General features: G+C 36.0%; 2 protein-coding genes across 9 annotated transcripts; one reads left to right on the top strand and one right to left on the bottom strand.

The window, feature by feature from the left end:
• The first annotated feature begins 2,964 nt into the window (after positions 1-2,964).
• On the top strand, positions 2,965-4,876 carry LOC122639379 (myb family transcription factor IPN2-like). Of its 2 annotated transcripts, none has more exons than XM_043832222.1 (6): positions 2,965-3,250; positions 3,394-3,470; positions 3,581-3,647; positions 3,736-3,796; positions 3,926-3,995; positions 4,083-4,876. In XM_043832222.1, exons 1-6 carry the CDS (start codon positions 3,085-3,087, stop codon positions 4,758-4,760), a joined length of 1,119 nt encoding a protein of 372 aa, XP_043688157.1. In that variant the 5' UTR covers positions 2,965-3,084; the 3' UTR covers positions 4,761-4,876. The 2 variants fall into 2 exon arrangements, with proteins under 2 accessions (XP_043688157.1, XP_043688156.1); XM_043832221.1 differs by having other exon boundaries at positions 3,923-3,995.
• A 5,818-nt stretch (positions 4,877-10,694) lies between these two features.
• LOC122640643 (protein PLASTID TRANSCRIPTIONALLY ACTIVE 14) lies at positions 10,695-18,291 on the bottom strand. 7 transcript variants are annotated; one of them, XM_043833861.1, is made up of 13 exons: positions 18,135-18,289; positions 17,896-18,039; positions 17,614-17,751; positions 17,380-17,505; positions 17,000-17,128; positions 16,326-16,415; positions 16,067-16,217; positions 14,771-14,880; positions 12,764-12,835; positions 11,835-11,940; positions 11,536-11,736; positions 10,985-11,027; positions 10,695-10,840 (listed from the first exon to the last, which is right to left on the bottom strand). In XM_043833861.1, exons 1-13 carry the CDS (start codon positions 18,183-18,185, stop codon positions 10,762-10,764), a joined length of 1,440 nt encoding a protein of 479 aa, XP_043689796.1. In that variant the 5' UTR covers positions 18,186-18,289; the 3' UTR covers positions 10,695-10,761. The 7 variants fall into 7 exon arrangements, with proteins under 7 accessions (XP_043689796.1, XP_043689797.1, XP_043689798.1 ...); XM_043833862.1 differs by having other exon boundaries at positions 11,536-11,733; XM_043833863.1 differs by having other exon boundaries at positions 17,896-18,042; positions 18,141-18,289.
• Between the last annotated feature and the right edge of the window lie 788 nt (positions 18,292-19,079).

Below are 19,079 nucleotides of genomic sequence, written 5' to 3'. Positions count from 1 at the left end.
AGTGGGCTGATTTTGAAGGCCCGTTAAGAGGTCGAGGCACCAAAATTTTGTTTAGACCTATATGGGTATTTCGATAAATTACCTGTATAGGGTTTCGTTATATATTTGTAGTAAGGGTTCTTTCTCTATAAGAAAGCTAAGAGAGCTACAAGAACAAGTAACTATAACCCTATTCTCCATTGATAGTGAAGTATATCTCATCTCACTGTAAACATAGACAATCTTGCTAAACCACGTAAATCCTTGTATTCGATTGTATATGATTGTTTGTTTGCAATTTCCATTTTTTTTCCTATGGTGGTCAATGTCAATCCGTACAACATTATTCGGATGATGGATTGGAATTCTACCCACTTAATAAACTTCTAACAGAGATGGGATTCCACATAGTTCCTAGTTGACTTGATATGTCTTAGGAGATGTCTTTGTTTTTTAGGATGGATACCACCACTATAATGATTCGATATATATGCTCAAATATACTTAGAAGTTGCAATTTTGCAATGATCAGCAGCAATGACCTTTCAATTCCTCCTCTATAATGTCCAATCTCCGAAAAGAAAAGGAGATGATCGATAACTACAATTATATTCGATGCTAGCTATATATCTCTCTCTATATATATATATACTTAAAATCTAATTGTGTCTATCTTAATTGTCAAAGATTGGGGTTATGGACCACAGATATACATGGTATAGAGACATTTGAGATCATCAAGATACCTACACTTCTCCAACATATCCTAGCAATCCTCTTTAAGAAATGGTAAGGAAGAGAAAAGCCCATTAAAGCTTACAATCCATGGAAAATGGGTCCCAAAAACCTCACCCCAAAGGAATATATTTATCCTTTAAGAATTTATTCTTAAAAGCATCTAAAGATGCTTCAAATTCAAGCTAACATACCCTTATGACTAAAACAACCTAAAATTCAATTCATGTAGTTCATTAATTTGGTTTAATATCAACTTTCTAATAGTTAGTTATATTAAATAGGAAAGCTATGTGGCACGTGTATTCTTATGAGGAATCTTATTCAAGACTAAATGAATAAGAAGTAAACTTAGCATGTAAGGATTAGAGAACTGCGTAAACGTGACACCTTAGGATTGGAGAAAACTCGCTTTAATACCATGTAAAATTTTCATCCCAAAAATTCAAATTATTGGGTGGAGTAACCGATGTGGGACTATTCTTCCAACATCAACCATTCAACGTACATTTGATCTAGCGCTGTATGATATGTTCAAAGTAAAGATCATAACCTAAATATAAATTAGATTTAGGGAAGATCCATTTGTGATTTTTAGATGATTAAGAGAAGAATCTTCCTTTGATTGTCAAAGAAGAAAGCATTTATTCCTTTCTAGAATGAGGTAAATGGTTTATGTTTTTCCTGATGACTCTATGAGATTTGGCAGAGAGAGAGAGGGAGAGAGAGCTTTATATTGTTCCTAGTGATCCTCATTCACTTTTTCTCCATGGGGTGGGGTCTCATCTGTGAAGATAATATTGGGTTTGACTCTACTTACATTTTTTTGCATCTATGAATTTGGATTAGTTGCTTGGATGACATATGCATAGGAGAGACAATCTTCTATACCACAAAAGCCATAGAGGTTGAGCCCGACAAGCTTTAGAGAAGGAGGTCCCCCCCCACCCATCTACAATCAAAAGCTCCACATTCAAACCCTTTATGGATTGATGTAATTCACAACTTCACATCCCCACATAACTTCAACCACAGGCACTAAAGTTTTGGTTCCATATAAGTTGTTGTTCTCTAGTGTCCTCTCAGTTGCCTAAGACCATATTCTGATTATTGATCTCTAGCTGTTTCTATTTCAATTATATTTTTGCTTCATTGAAGAAAATAACTATTATCATTCAAAGTATCACATCAGTACAACACCTCCACATTTGTTGTGATGTTGAGAGTTATATAGCTATAGTCTCACATTGATTTGTTTAATTTTTTGTGCCTTCATATACTTGCGGAGCCTTTTTCATCTAATTCCTTAAGATTTTTGGTTCAATTTTTATTAGGAATTAACAACGCTGTAGAACATTGATTAATTAAATAAATAAAAAATAGATAGATCACACACACACACAACACAGATTTACATAGTTCACCCAAGATAGGTTATGTCCATGACCGAGCGATAACCAGAACTTACACTAATCTGATGAAGAAATTACAAAACCCTAACTCACACCTCCTTACACAGTAATAGAGAAACCCTAATCTCGAAAGTAAAAAAAAAACTCCCCCCAGTATAAACGACTCCCAATAACATAAACTGGAAAACAGATCCTCTACGGTGCGCTGCACAGACACAGGGCTGCGTGCAATGACCGCCTTATCCCTGTCCGAGCGCTTTGCCCGAATGGGGGTAAGGCGGTCATTGTGCACAGACATAGCACAGGCAGGACAGGACAGCGTGCCGTAGAAGATCTGAATCCCATAAAATTAGATCAGGCTTCACCAATAATAGAACTGAGGTGTCAATGAAGCCATGGTACTATAGATAGAGCTTACATTCAATCAAATTCCATTAACTTTTATCAATCTCATGGAAACCATCATAGAACTTTTTTTTATGTTTAATGATATAAAGCATTGTCTTCTGGCCTAACCATCATGCCTAATTGATTTATTGGTTCAAGGCATATTTAAAAAGGGTTCGTACCACGAAAGAGAAAAGACGTAATGATGAATGTTAAATCAAAGGATTGTAAGATTAAAACCTTGCCCTATATGATTACATAAGGGTCCCCTTCATTTCCTTATTTGATGAAAAAGTTTACCAAAAATTAGATAAACACAATTAATTGAGATATATACCCCCTAATTAAAATTAAGATTATAATCCTCTCTCTAACATTACAAGTTTTATACACACCCATACACACACACACACACACACACACACAGTATCTTTAAGCAAAGGAGCTACCAGAGAAGGTAGAGAGAAAAAACCAAGCCATTCTCTTCTTCAAAAACGCACCCTATTCCTCCTTATATGCTTTGCTTTTGTTCTTGAATCTCTTCCTATTCCATAGCAGCTCCGCTGAGAGAATGTTCCAATCCAAGAAGCCAACTATGAATGCACATGAGAGGCCTATGTGTGTTCAAGGTGATTCAGGGCTTGTCCTCACAACAGACCCAAAGCCGCGCCTTCGGTGGACTGCCGAGCTTCATGATCGATTCGTCGATGCTGTTTCTCAGCTAGGAGGACCAGACAGTACTTCCCTTCCCTTAACTGATTACAATTATCATCACCACCAACACCATCTTCATCATCTTCTCATCTTAATTATGTTTGGTTCTATATATTTTGATCCCATATGTGAATTTTAATTTCTTTTCTCTATGGCTAATCTATAGAGGCCACACCAAAGACCATCATGAGAGTTATGGGTGTTAAGGGTCTTACTCTATACCATCTTAAGAGCCATCTTCAGGTATGTAAACAACACAAAACTTCAAGTACTGCTCTCTACTAATATTCTCTGTGCACTCATAATTTTACTTTTTTTTTTCTTCTTTGTTTTGGTTTTCCTTTCTCTAATAGAAATTTAGGCTTGGGAAGCAACCACATAAGGATTTCAATGATCACTCAGTTAAGGAGGGTGAGAGAGGTAATTTTTCTTTGTTTCCTTTTCTTCTTTCTTCATTTTTCACCTAATTATATGTTCACTAATACCAGTTTATATTTCTTTGTTTCAGCACTAGATCTTCAGAGAAATGTTGCTTCATCTTCTGGGATAATGGGCCGAAGCATGAATGAGTGTGTACTAGTTTATTCTTTAATATTAGACTCATCAAAATATAGATAGATATGTCTCAATTGGGTTTGATTTTGGTACAGTACTGATACTTTTCTGGGTTGGTTTTAATTGATATACTTATTTAACAGGAATGTACAGATTACTGATGCACTTAGAATGCAAATGGAAGTACAAAGAAGATTGCATGAACAACTAGAGGTGAGTATACATTATATAGAATGAATTTCTAAAAAAAAACCCACATCACTGATGTTATAATCTGAAATGGGTCTCTTCAAATTTCAGGTACAGAGGCACCTCCAATTGAGAATTGAAGCACAAGGAAAGTATATGCAATCTATACTGGAGAAAGCTTGTCAAACACTAGCTGGTGAAACCATGACCTCAGGAAGCTATAAGGGTAGTGTCAATAATCAAGGAATTGTGGAAATGGGTTCTGTGAAGGATTTTGGTTCTTCAATGAATTTCCCTTCACTTCAAGACCTGCACATATATGGAGAGCAAGTTGATCATATGCAGCCACATATGGCCAGATCATTATCATCTCTTGAAGGATTCATGACTTCCAATGATAGCATCAGTCTTGGGAAAAAGAGGCCTAGTCCATATAATGGTAATAGCAAAAATCCTTTAATGTGGTCATCTGATGACCTTAGATTACAAGAATTAGGAACAGCAGCAACATGTCTAGGCAATCAAGAAGAGGGATTCAAGGGTGACCATCTTCATATTGGTGTATCCACTATGGAGAGGGGTTCAGCAGATTTGGATTCTATATCAGATGTTTATGGAGCCAAGCCAATCCTCTCTGATGATGGTGTGGGAGATCAAAAACATTTTGATGCTTCAACAAAGCTTGAAAGACCTTCGCCGCGAAGAACACCACTTCCAGTGGAGAGAATCAATCCTATGATGAAGGGTGGTACCTTACCTCAAGGAAGAAATTTGCCTAATTATGGTTGAAATTTAATCCATTTCTTAGATGTAATGATCTTAAAGAACTTCCAACCAAGACCACCCTGAAGGCTTGAACCATTGGAAGCTTTTTACAAACAGGATAAAGTACATTGGCATGCATCGTAAATTTCAATTTTACTTGAAATATTTTTTGTCGAAGTCATTACTGTTATGTGTGTTGAAATACATTGTTCTAATCCTTACTTAACAGTTCGAGCTTTTAGGATAAAAGGTTATAACATGGTACCAGAGCGGGGAGATTGGGTGTTCAATCCCTAGCAAATGCCACGGGTTTGTGTTATGTGTTGTTGTGCCCCAGGTGTCACGTGATAGTATCACGTGCAAAGCTGTGCAACACTGCATGTGCCAAGGATTTTTTTTCTTTTTGATAGGTCCTACTCTATTCTATTCTAAGGGGAAGGGAAGGTGTGAATGAGAAGCTTGAACCCAAGACCTCCCGGTAGCAATGGGCTTTTAGGCACTACAAGCTACCAAGTGCGCTAGACATTTGTTCACATGTGCCGAGGATGTGGATATGTGTTGATATATTGTTGTAATCCGTATTCAACAGCTCAAACTTTTGAGATAAACGATTGTAACAATAATTACTACATTTACATTTCCATATGTTCTCTTGATACTTCCTCTTACTTCAATGCTTATGATTTGCAAATCTGTCTAGAAAGAAACAAGACATGCATCTTTGGTTTTAATTAATATATCTTAATTTCTCCATGCGGATGATCTTCTATTACTAGATTCTTGATGTGGGTCTTTCTTATTTTTGAGATTTTTCGATCTTACTAATGCTGTAACCTTTTATATATGTAGTTGCTTTTAAGTTAGTTGCTCAGAGTTAGTTACTGCCATCATTGCAGACAAAACACATTGGATGTTGAAGCAACTCTACACAAAGAATAGAAAATTTTCTAGGGTTTTGGGGAACAACAAATATTATATGGTCTATGATGTTTCAAACCCTCATTGAAAATGGAGTGAAGTTAGGGTGAAAGAAGTTCCTTTCCTTGAATGAGGAAGAAGGATTTCCTTAGAGAGAAGCCGACAAGGAGTATCTATGTCCCACCGCTTTTTCTTTTCTACAAATTTCATATTCTTTGTGTATCAAATGAAGATGGCATTAAGGGTACACATTTGACTAAACCTTAGACCTTAGACCTTAGGGCTGAAATGCCAATCTCAGACTTAAGAAGTATAACTAGTCCCACCTGGGTCTGACCAACAATTATTATTATGCAAATTAAGGGTCTTTAAAAAATAGAAAAGGACTCTTCAAGTAAAGAGTGACAGCCTCTCTTTCTCTCTTTCTCTCTTTCTCTCTTTCTGTGTTACCTTTATCGGTTGCAGGGAAAATTCAGAGGGTGCAAGTTGGCAAGAAAGCTCCTTCCAAATTCTAAAGAGAAAGAGAGGCACATATGATACAAGGGAAGAAAAGAAAACAAAAGAGGGAGAGGGAGAGAGAGAGAGAGGAGTCTTTTTCATATACCTCCTTTGGTTTTTTTACAAGAGCCATCTCAGTCCTTGATTTTCAAAAAGTATAAAGGCATCCTTGCTTTTCAAAATTAACCTTCAAATTCACACATCAATTTTGAAGTAGGATTGTTTAAAACAAGGGAACTAGCATTTTATGAGAAAAGTTTTCTGGAGAAATTTTTCCTCCGTCGGGTTGGAACAATGTTCATCACACTATCGTAGGGTTTACAAATCTCCATAGAGTTTTAGATGTTTCACAAAACACCTTCATGATACCCCCACTCGCATTGAACCCATCGCGATGAATGAATTTCCATTTATCAAAGCTGAAGGAAAACTCTATCCTAGTTTTTTTTTAAGTGGATATATAAAACTATCCTTGATGACATTTACGAGCATGATAAGACCATGTATCATGATTCAAAAGTACACCATCGTGCCATTCTATGTGCGGTCGAATTGGGTCGAATTGGTTAGCAAATTAATAATAGCACTAATAATGATAATTTTTTCTAATTGTTTTAGGAGAAGTGGTGAAGAAAGACTTGAATAGCTTGGACCTTGTATCAAGTATGGTCTCGAACATAATTGATTGGAGGGTAAAGATTCATGTAGTTGACCGACCCCATTTAGTTGGGATAAGGCTATTGTTGTTGTATCTAATATTGTTATATGAGTTGATTCCACTAAACCCATTACCAACTAATGAACCCTTGCCACGTGACAAACTTTGGTGGATCCATAACAAAATGACAGATTTACAAAACTGCCAATAATTTTGATGGAAAAAGTCCATTGGTCTGTGGTCCAACTTACATCTTTGTTATCAACAACATAATGGACACATAATTGGAAGAATCATTATTACCTCCGATTCGTAGGATCTCCAATTCCTCTAATAGGTGGGAGAGGACCTCACCTTGGACAATGTTTTCGGGCATGGGATAGGGTAGTCATTTTCACCCCCTGTGAAGAATTGAAAGAATTGGAAGGGCCAACGATTCTAATTGAATCATTACTTCCCCCTTATTTATGAATATCCAAAATTTCCTTAAACTTGCAATCTTGTGCCCAAAATGCCCTTACAAAAACACTAATCTCACCCATGAATACTCATGAATAGTACATTTATAGATGTTGGGTAAGCCTAGATGCTAGTTTTGAAAAGTAGGGATGGAATTGTACTTTTGAAAATCTTAAGTTCTATCAAAAAAGCAAGAGGTGGCATATGGAAGAGAGAGAGAGAGAGAGAAGCATAAAAGGGTAGGAGGAGAATACTACGCACTTCCACGCATGCAGTTATCGAGGAAGCTTCTATCTTTCAGTCAGAAGGCAAAGTACTTGGATCGGATAAAAAGCTGAATGGGTTTGATTTGAATATGAATTTACATTTTATGCAGTGTACTTATAAGGAAGGTAGTCATTTAAGGCTCGTTCTTCCATGTAAATATCATTTCCAACCCCCCAAAACAATCACATTGGATTCTTCCAGGGGTTGGAAACCATCAATATCTTATGAAAAGAATGAGGAAAAAAAATATTGAAAGGTAAAGACTAAGGCTAGGCTAGGCTAGGCTAGGCTAGGCTAGCTAGGGTATTGCCAGAAGGGATCTTTATGCAGGATATATCTTATTTAAGGAACTTTAATTTCTACTTTAACTTCATTTTGTCAGTTTAGTCATTTAATCTTGTTTTTGAGGTGGAAGTATGAAAATTTTTTGTCTTTTGAAGAGCTTGCTTACAATTAATTAAGGTGAATTATGCATAAAAAGGTCATAACCATCTTAGAGATGGTTTTCTTAATTAGTTCTATAAAGAACACATGCATATTGAATAGTTTAATATAGCATCAATGTTAGTTAATGATTTCTTTTGAATAACTTGTTAGGGAATTGAAGTTCCATTATTGTGGGGCATTTGACTGCTTTGATTTTGCCCAAGTGTTATAATTTGTGACATGTTGATAACGCATCAAAAAAACCCCTAATGCAATGATTTTTTATTATGACCCAACTCTAGTGTTAGAAAAACAATGTAGCAGAATGGCGATTTTGCAAAAGAAAGCAAAGAGAAAGGGAAATCATGCACGTATAAGACAAGATTTTATATGATTCACCACCAAGAAAGAAGGCTACATTCATGACCGAACGATAGTAGAAATTCACTATTTCTGTGAAACAAATATAAACCCTCACTCCCATCTCTTAAAGCGATAACAATAGTATATAAGAAAACCCTAACCCGAAAAATACAAAACTGCCCCCAAAAACCCATTCAGTTCGATCCTGAACCAACATAGAGAGAAATACATATCAAATCGAAACTCTCGACAAGCTCTTCAGGGACTTTTTGATCCTTCTAGCGCATTTCAAAGGCAAAACAGATTGTTGAAGAATCACCACAATACTTTCTGGATTCGAGTCCATCCTAGAGAGTGAAATCTAGTCAACGTTTAACTCAATCTTTCTGCAAGATATACTGCATGTGATTTGGTTCAATACATCTCCTCAAGTTGAAGGTCCTCATTCATCAAAACAAAGTTGAAGGTCCTCTGGGACAGACTTTTAACTTGTCATGAAGAAACTAATTAAAACCGTATCGACGATAGGTGAAAATAAAATAATTTGATCATTGGATTGAATTGAAAAAATAGTTTCAATCACGTATAATATATAGGTGAATTCACTATATAGGATCACTATCACCTTGAACAACGAGAGATAACAAAAAACTCTCCTTTACTTTTTGAGAAGGATAGAAACTTTGGGTGGGAGGGTTGGTTGGGTGAGGATGATAGCGAGAGGGAATGGATGATGATGCATCAAATAGGGAGATTTAGTCATTTTGACTCCTTATCCAATGGTAAATGTTAGTGTTTGACCATACATGATGTACAGTCATGCACGAAATCTTTTGCTTTTAAGATTATTTGAAAGTGATAAAGATTATCTCATTATCAAGAACTGTCTTCGTCTCACATACTTTTCGAGAATAGGTTTTATCTTCACTAAAAGAAAAAAGTGTGTTAAACAAAGAAAGCAAAAAAAATAAATATGATTACAAAGTTTTTGACAAGAAAATCCCAAATGTGAATGAGATGGTTTGGTACCCTAATTCCAAATTGACCTACTTAATTGCTTGTTGAATGTAATCTTGGAAGATCTTCGTGAAAGGATTATACTTGCAAAGTTGGTAGATGAGGTGGCTCCATATGATAGAGGAAGAGAACATTTCCTACATTTAATTAGTTAAGTTGCTACTCCATGTGTAAGAGAAGTAGCTCAAAAGTTAATCCAACGTTTTACAAAATTACAAAATACCATTTTGTGACAAAGAAATCAATAACTTGATATCTCTTTTGACTTTTTTAATGAAAATCTGTATATTATTATTAAATGTTGAATATAAGGTTAAAATTGGCTGAAATTTTGGAAGGACTATTATAAAATTTTATTAATTTTTTTGCCACAAGGTCCATAAATTTGAAAAACAATCTTCCATCTTTTATTTAAATGAATATATGTTACCATTTCCATGTCATAATATTGTACCATTGCTCATATATCTTCTTATATTGCTCCATGTTGGCTCAACAAGGAGTCTTGATCCTCTATTTCCACTTGCCCAGTACTGCCGTGCGCCCCACACACAAGCAAGGAGGAAAATACCACCTTACCTCCACTCAGGCAAGGCGCTCGGGTAGGGGTAAGGCAGGATTTTCCGCCTTGCTTGTATGGGGCACACACGGCAGCACCGGACAAGCGGAAGTAGAGGATTTCGATTCCTCAACAAGTGAATAAGGTGGTAGAAGGATCATGTTGTTAGGCTTGACAGCATAGCCCCCTTGATTTGTGCCATGTGGAACACAATTCAGAAAATCCCAGCTCCCAACGATATGGATAGTTAGGGTCTACTTTAGATTTGTCATATGTCAAATTTGATGGTCTATCTCCATCATATGACCCATTTATATTGGATTGTTCCTTTGTTGCTTTCAACGACCAATCTATTTTATTCATATCTTAAGACGTTTTAACTAATTTTAAACCCTTTTTTCTCCGTATGTAAAATTTGAATTGGATTAAAATTTTATAAGCTAATTGGAATAGTGGAACCTAAATGGGTTCGAGTAAGGAAATAGCTTCTCTGTGAAAACAAGGGTAAGGTTGCGTACATTATGACCTTCCCCAAACCCCACAGCGGCTGATGTGATAGACATGAAACTAGGAATCTTACATGGAGAACCTTTGGTCCCAAAATATTGAGGAGCTGAGGGATCTATAATGCAAAATTGATTAGGGGACAAGAACATCCCATAATCAGAGAACTCTGTTCATTGGTACTTATGCAAGAAAAAGAGGAAAAAACTGATTTTTTCAGACAATGTTAAGGGCTGAATCTGTTGGATGATCATTCCTACCATTTCACTACAACAAATGACAATTTTACACTACAAGCTAAATCCCCTTTATAGATTCGAGAAATAGTTCTAAACCAATACAGGACGAATACACAGTTAAAACAATAGTCGTGTTTGATAAATATCTAGTGCCTGGATGATCTTCTCCAGAAACAACTTCCGATTCAATCGATACCTGAAAGAGTTGCATTGTCTTATCAGTAAAATTTCCAATAATTTATTTTTTTATTTTTTTTTAACTTTCAATGTAATTCAACATGTATCCCAGAATTCAATGAGACGGAGAAGATGATGATGATGATGAAGGTGGTTTACATACTTGATTGCAGCTTCAAGGGTTTTCCTCACATCTGGCATAGAATCTGTTAACAGTCAAAACAAATACAGGTTAAGAAAATACAGTGCAACAAGTTCGGTTGACGACTGGGCTTGAACCCATTTTGTCACTTGGTTGATCTACTGAATTACAAACATAACATTACATATTTAACCTGGCCTTGCTAGTCAATTTTTCAGTGAAAGAGAAGAATGGAGAAAAGGAAATGGAGAGGGGGAAGTAAAGAAGGTTTCAACTGGCATCTAATAATACTCATCCTTTCTGCCAGTGTTTGAATGCAGGAAAAAGCATCCATCATAACAGAATAAGGGGAGAAAGTAACCTTTTTAAGCATATATGCATCCCAAGGGATTATGACTTCAATAGAGAGGTGCAGGTTCAAAATTCCGAACGACTATGTATTGCCATTATTTTTGCAAGCCAGAATTTGGATAAGTTCCTATCCCAGATTTAGTCTATCGAAGACCAAGTTATCATTGAATCAAAAAAACCCATATGGAACAGCGATTTTTTCTAAAGCAAGATGGCATGACCTAGGATTTGCTGATCTTGTTGGAAATTTGTGGGGAATTCTGCCAGCAGCTGTTGGCATTCTTCTTGTAGCTGCCTTGCAGCCTTCCTTTCCTTGCTTGGAACTGGAGGCATATCCCCATCTGACCACGTGGGTAACGTTCGTGCTGCTGCAATGACTGCACCATCAACAAAACTATCTCCATCATCTGATAGCTGACCTGCTAGAAATTTAACTACACCTCGTTAAATGGAAACCTAAAATTTAGTCATTTTACAGTCATAATCAACTCAAAGAAGAAAAAAATCATTGAGCACTCACTGTTATGAAAGTATTCCTCAGGGAGACCAGAGATATTGAAGACTGATAAGAAGGAATCCAAGTGAACTTGTGCATTTCCAGAGAACTGGATGACATCCCAAGGGTTCTGCATGATTTCAGCACATCAGAAATATCTAATCTGATTAATTTCCACACAATCTTCTTCACCATAGATGACCTAAATTTTTTGGCTGAGTTGTTCGATAACTTGCAAAAAGGGTTTCAATTGGTCGATCCCATATGTCAACTGGTCAGCAAACTGCAGCAACTTTCCAGTTGTGGATCTGGGATAAGCTAACCTAAATCTGTAAATAAACCTGTTCACAAAATCAAGGTTAGAGGTTTTGCCTCCCTAATGGTCCCGAGGGAGTGAATTTTCCCAGGCAAAACCAAAACATTTTTGCCAATTTTTGGCAGATTTCAACCCGTAAAGAACCAAAATATCTCACAATTTTGACAGATTTAAATTGAAAGTTTAAAATTTGCCGGAACTGATATTTGTGAATAATGTTATTGGCAATTCGAAGAATTGAAAAATCTAAACTGATCAAATTGTCTCATTGGTCAAATAAAATCATAAACAGCCATTTTTAGAATGGAAAAAACCTGACAACAATGAAAGTCAAAGACAAACTAGTACACTTTAGATCTTCCCACATAAGCCTCTAAATCATTCTCAAAGAAACTCATCTTTTCTGCTTCAAATAAATAAATATATATATATATATATATATATATATATATATATATATATATATATATATAACAAATAAATAAAATAAAATAGAAACAAATGAATTGCATCTTCATTTCAACCACCCTTTCCCTGGAAAGTAATCGAAGCATATGTTCTCCTTTAACTGGTCATATATGCACAATATAAACAGATCAAGGTTAGATTTTTGAAGAATGAAGCTTAGAGAAAATACCACCGATGAAGAAAAGCCATATCGTTGCATAAACATATTATTTTTCTTTCCCTTCAAGTAGTCGATAGTCATCTGCAACAAGTTGGGGGAAAAAACACAACACAATATGCAAATCAACTTTAAAGTATAAAATCAATGGTAATTAAGACAAGCAACAGTTAAAAAGGCGGGAAGAAATGAACTTTAAACAACCCAAGAATCTTCTTTGACAATTGATTGCTACTCCAATGAATAAAAGATACTTCCCCTAAACAAAACACTAATCATGTGGACACTGAACAAAGTAAAGAAAAAGTTGTATAAGTCAGACAGAGTAGAGATACAAATTCCTTGACATAAATATCAAGCTTTACAAACCTTATTAACTTCTCCAGTTCAATTCTCTAGGAACAGTTCCAAAGTTATTAAAAACTCCCTTATTGCATTGGGAAAGTGCAGGAGGTTTAGCATGGATGTATACATTCTCGGATAGAAATTTCAAGCTTGATATGTTCCTTCAATAAAAATATAAATATGAATGTGCATCCGTGAGACATCCTACTTATGCAGTCAAGCACTGACCACTACACCAAGCTGTACTGTCGCAATAAAATAGCCTACATTCTTCTATTAATTTCATCCCATTTTGAATTTTCAAATATTTTCATTAGTTTTTAAATCCGTAGTTTGCTCGATCAAAACCAATCAGAAGTCATAATTGGAACCAGGCCCTTTTCTGGTTCCATGACCGGTCTGGTTTTAAAAACTAGGACTTCACTGCATGCTTCAGGTCCGAAGTTATGAAACATTTCCTTTGGGCTTCACTATAGAGAATATTCAAGATGACTTCACAATTTATTAATATTTCAAGGGAGATGGTTTCTGACTTTGAGTTTACTAATGTTTCTGAAAGGCAGTATGAGATGTATTCACAGAAAAGGCAGCATGAGTATAGAAATTGAAGATTACTTGGAAAGAACTACCTTTCTAAGCTCTAAACACAACCAATGCCACATATAGAGTTTTCTCGTCTGATATTAGCAAAGATTACGACTTGTTAATCCTTCAATATAAATTGTCTGGAACGTCCTGAAATTCAGACTCCAATTAGCTAGCTTTGTTTGGAGACAACCTCTGGACAACTCTCCGTTATATGAAGGTTTCCAAATTCTCTCTTGACCATAAATTTATGGGGTCTGGAAAACTAAACAAAGGAATAAAGATGGAACAACATCATAGAATTCCAACGTGATGTCTTTCTAAAGCAGAAAAACTTGATATTTGGCCTTTTGAGGAGATATTTGATGCCATACCGCTCTCCTTCCATATATGTCCATTTCAGCCAGGAACATCCCTCCCTCTCCCTTTCGATGACTGTTTTCAGGCATGATAGTCTAGATTTTCCAATGTATAGTGATTACATAATCCATTTACAAACAATACCAAGCTGGAGTCCGTGTAAGTTATAACCACTGACTGTTGAATGGAACTTGAGATCTCATGCCACTAAACACCAACGATAGATGATACTCTGTGTGGCCTTTCGAAAAGTAGGCCCTGACTTTGAGTTCAATTTTGTAGGTGTCTTTAACTGTATGTCCGTTATTTGAATGAATATTTTGAATGGTACATTCAACATTGCCTCACATGACAACAATTTTAAATAATTATATTTTACCCGTGTCAAATTTTTGGTCCATTCAAGGAGTAGAAGAAAATAATAAAATCTCCCACATCAAGTTGACCACTTGAACCAGACAAAAGGAAAATAGACAGAAGGAAGAAGGGAGCGGGGGAAAGGTCTTTAATATTAATCATGAGCATATATTTCTAATCAGAAAAGTTTCCTGAGAACAGATAGCGCCGTAGCAATCAAAGATCCAGTACAAAAGTCTCAAATTACTTCCCCACTACATGGTAGTTTCCAAAGGAAGAAAAGATCATTACATCCAAAGCAAGAAAGGAAATACTATAATATTGAAGGTATTCATGACCCAAATGGGAGAATAAATAAATAAGAAATATTACCTCTTCCCCTTTTTTGATCCGCTGCCCAGCATTTATCATCACCTCAAGCATGCGGTCCTTAAAACGCCAGTGAAAAAAACAATTTGGCTGAAAGGAATGGTTCAGCATGTCTGCAAATTACAACTTCCATTTAAATTTTAGCCATAAAAAAAATGACCAGTCAAAGTAAGTAGAAGCCTCCAAGTTTCCACAATCATTTCCTCAAACAATATTCCAGTCTTTAAGCTAAAACTGATTGGCTGGAATAAATGAATTCACTCTTAAAACACAAAATGAAAAAACAAATTCATTTTAAAACAAGTCAAGGCATTGTCAGAACTTATTAGTCTAGTGAACATATGTTCACAATATAATGTTTTATTATCTTCTGATGAATTTTACAATGCTGGTCTCATCTGAACTTTTTACTATAAAAAAATAGTAATTGGTATTCCACTTTCTGAGAGAATAATATTGGATTTTAAGACAAATAAGTAAATCATAGTAAATAAAAATGATGAGATAAAGTACATCAAGGAGCTTATTTTTAGAATATTTGTTTCAGGCTGTTGCATGCTGTTAGAGGGAGATCATGTACCATTATTGCAGAACTTGAAAAGGAAAATTAACCCTGGGGTAGACCTATAAATATCTGTCAACTGAAACCATTTGGGTATCTAGCATTAAAAATTTGTTAGAAAACTAAACATACGACTCAATCTGACAGAAGAAGAAAATCAGAGATGAAGAAAACACCTCCCTTGGCAGCAACAAATTGCCTTGGGTTGCTCTCTTACATCAAACAAAGAAAAGGAAACCTACTGTTACATGGCTTTTACAACCTCTTATCCAAAAAGCTCGAGCTGCTAGGTAATAACAACACCAATGTATATCAACACAACAACACTCCCCCGCACGTGCAGGCCCATACACACACAGAATTCTGCTTGTGACACCATCATGTGGCGCCAAGGGCCACAAAGTGTGGAGGCACAACACACAAAACCCCTCGCACATGCCAAGGATCGAACACCCGACCTCCTAACTCTGATCACATGTTACAACCGCTTATCCCAAAAACTCGAGCTATTAGGTAACGCCTACAACAATGTATATCTACACAACAACAATGACAACCTAAAAAATGTAAGGCTTGTGTTCAAGATTATGAAAGGAAAGAAAGATGGTCTTCACAGTTAATGTTACCTGTAAGCAAATATGAGAAATTTGTCAACCAAAATAGATGCCTTCTTGTAGAACCAAATATATGCTTGCAACATAGAAAATTGATCACATAATAATGACAAAGAACCTAACCAGCATAAGGAATTAGCATGTTTGCATCTTGGACAAGTGCGCCAATCCTCATTTGCAAGTTAATACATCGTGATTGTGCAATACTCATTGCCCAAACGAATCTTTCAGGATCACGTGCCAGGCGCTTTATTTTTAGGGGTGCAGCAGAGTGCTGAAAAGGCATAACATGTCAAACATAAAGCCCATTAGTCAAATAGACCATAGTTTGGAATAGGAGAATAAACTGGAAACAGAAAATATATTGGAAATCTCTAGTTACCCAATTCTTTTCCCAAAATTCTATTGCTCGTTGCTTTTGTGCTCTCATAGTCGAAGCCAGATCTTGGTCCTGCAACTCTAGAAGGTCTTCCTGCAACAGCACAAAACCCAAGATGTGGCCATGGCATACAGAACTGTTCTCAGACGAATGTAATGTGATAAGTAATGTAACATTTTATCAACCCTATTGGCATAACTCAAACTCAATCCACTTGGGAGATGAGTAAACATACTTTTTTGGAGAAATATGGAAATAACTTGATGAAAATTACATAAAGCTTGAAAACTTTCACAAACTCATAGAGGAATTGTCTATCGTCTAATATTTTTGTTCACCAAGACTCCTATTGCACAAATATTGTATTTTTTTTTACTATATCTGTGTTTATTTTACAGTTTTCTAATATTGCTATGTTACTGAAGGGCCAAAACCTAGTGCCCGACTGCACGTCCCACTTTTGCGACCACTATGTGTAAGTCATATCCATGTATCATTCAAATTTTCAATTGCAAATACTTAACAAGTGAAAATAAAAATGACTAAAAAAATAAATGAAAAATAAGAAACAATTCTAGGGATCTATGAACAGGGGGAAAAATAAAACCAAATAACAAAAGATACAAACAGATATCTGCAATTTAGTTCACTTAACACTTTAAAGTCCAAAAACAAACCTCTGTAGCTAGGAGCAAGCTGGTGCACTCATCTGCACTAGGCAAAAAGTCACCGTATAACTGCCAGAAGTTACCCTCCCTATCAAATGCAAACAAAAGAAGACATGCTAATCTCAGGTCCCAATCTGTCTGTCACAGTGAAATAAAGGAACGTATAGATCAGGGGGGAAATGCAGATCAACAACAAAAGCAACAACTGAGAAAGAAAACCAGAGAGGAAAAGAACTACAAACATGACTCCCTAGGATATTAACCAACAAAAACTTTGAAAGAATAGTGAAAACCGGACAGTTAAGCAAAGGGGAACAACAGCCAAATTAGATTCTTTTTCTTTTCTTTTCTTTTCCCTTGCACTAAAACATGAAGAAGAATGCTATTACCTCTGGATTGGTTGAGTTGATAATATCAAATATAGGATGACCCAGTGGAATAATATCAGGGAAGAACATCCATGGAAGCTTTTGGCTTATCGTTAACATCAACTCTAATGGTATTTCCATAATGACCTACACATATAATGAATAAAGAAAGGTGGTTTTTATTCAAGCAGAACACAAAATTATAAACACAGAACAATATATGGGAGGGAAAGAAAGAAAACAATTGCAACTCACCCTGGCTCGGCGAAGTGGTTCGACATCTTTGGAAGCATACACTCCAAACCCGTTAGGTCCTTCCATGAATTCAACCCCGTAAGCTCGAACACTCCTAACATAGCCTATCCTGTAGAAATCAGGGTCCGCAGGCTCCAGCTACAGTAAAGGGTTAAACAAAGTGATTTTCATTTAGAGGAAACAAAGAAATTAGATCACTTTGATGTGGAAACATCGAAAACAAAGAACATTCAACTGGGTAAGCTACATGAGAACAGAAGAAGAACAAAAACATGGGTATACCTCAGAGGGTGATTCTTCGACTTGGCGAGGCTGAAGTAGTCTGAGAAGCGGAATATCGGTAGAAGCTCTGATCGGTCCGACTTTATTCCGGTTATTACAGAGGAATGGGTAGCTAGGTCTTGGTGAGCAGCCATGGCTGGAACCCTTCAAGTGATTCAGATAAACAACAGAGACATTAAAAAATGAACTTCCCAATCGTGTAAAAAATGTAGAAAGAGAGATTGGAGAAGCTGACTGACCTTGTAGTTGAAAAAAGGGTGCGAATGTTGCTGAAGGGGGAGTGAAGCCATGGAGATGGAGCTCAGGATTCAAATTGCAATTGCCATTACTGGCTAGAGCTTTGACACAGGAGGAAGAGAACGTTATCCACTGGACATTTCAGTAGCGCGTACCGCATACATTTGTTCGAATTTCATGGGGTTTTTATTTTTTGGTTTTTTTTTGGGGGGAGGGGGGGTGGGAAGGAGAGGAGGGGTTTAATGAAGCAACATTCTTACCAAAAAAAAATTAAGCAACATGCTTGAAATTACAAAGATGTTATTTATAATTTTGTTTGAAACAGTTTCTCTATGAAAGTAACGTTGGGTTTAAGATTGTGTACATTATAGTCCTTCCAAAACCTCCCAGTGGTGAGAACCTCGAACACTGGGTATCCTTTTTTTAATTTATAATTTTGGCAAAAGGTTGTTAGACAATAAATCTAAATGAAATATACGGACTTAATACATCAAGTTTTGCCACATGAAAAAATAATGAGGCAATTTTTAATTACATAGATAATTGGATATCTACTAAATGTTTTGTATTGGCTACATTTAAAATTCTAGGTAAGATTCAATCATATATTATTTCATGAATATCCATGCATCATCTTAGCAGACCCTTCACTCTCTTGGCACCAGTAAATTTTTCGATGATTTATAATAGGTGAATTATTATTATTACAGAGGTTTTTTTTTTTCAAATGTCACAAGGCATCTATTCTATCATGTGGATAAATAATGTCTATCTTGAACATTGGATACAAAGGATATAGTCTAGATTAGCCACGTAAAATCTCAAAATCTAATTCAATAAAATTCTCCCTCTTGTATTGACAAACATCCGTGTATGTCCATGCTTGTGTACCAGTATTCTAGACATTGTTGTGTACTCTCCCAACCCTGAGTGGGAAATAGATGATT

Source organism: Telopea speciosissima, chromosome 9 (genome assembly GCF_018873765.1).
Source record: "Telopea speciosissima isolate NSW1024214 ecotype Mountain lineage chromosome 9, Tspe_v1, whole genome shotgun sequence".
NCBI lineage: Eukaryota > Viridiplantae > Streptophyta > Magnoliopsida > Proteales > Proteaceae > Telopea > Telopea speciosissima.
Note: the sequence above shows the minus strand (reverse complement) of the source record. Positions and strands in the feature narration are given on the sequence as shown.

Bases quoted from the DNA above. Each gene is read 5' to 3' on its own strand.
- LOC122639379 (XM_043832221.1), top strand. From the start codon at position 3,085: ATGTTCCAATCCAAGAAGCCAACTATGAATGCACATGAGAGGCCTATG. The intron at 3,251-3,393 runs GTACTTCCCTTC...GCTAATCTATAG, and splicing joins TCAGCTAGGAGGACCAGACA to AGGCCACACCAAAGACCATC. The intron at 3,648-3,735 runs GTAATTTTTCTT...TCTTTGTTTCAG, and splicing joins AGTTAAGGAGGGTGAGAGAG to CACTAGATCTTCAGAGAAAT.
- LOC122640643 (XM_043833861.1), bottom strand. From the start codon at position 18,185: ATGGCTTCACTCCCCCTTCAGCAACATTCGCACCCTTTTTTCAACTAC. The intron at 11,737-11,834 runs GTGAGTGCTCAA...TTAAATTTCTAG, and splicing joins TGAGGAATACTTTCATAACA to CAGGTCAGCTATCAGATGAT. The intron at 10,841-10,984 runs GTATGTAAACCA...CAACTCTTTCAG, and splicing joins ACCCTTGAAGCTGCAATCAA to GTATCGATTGAATCGGAAGT.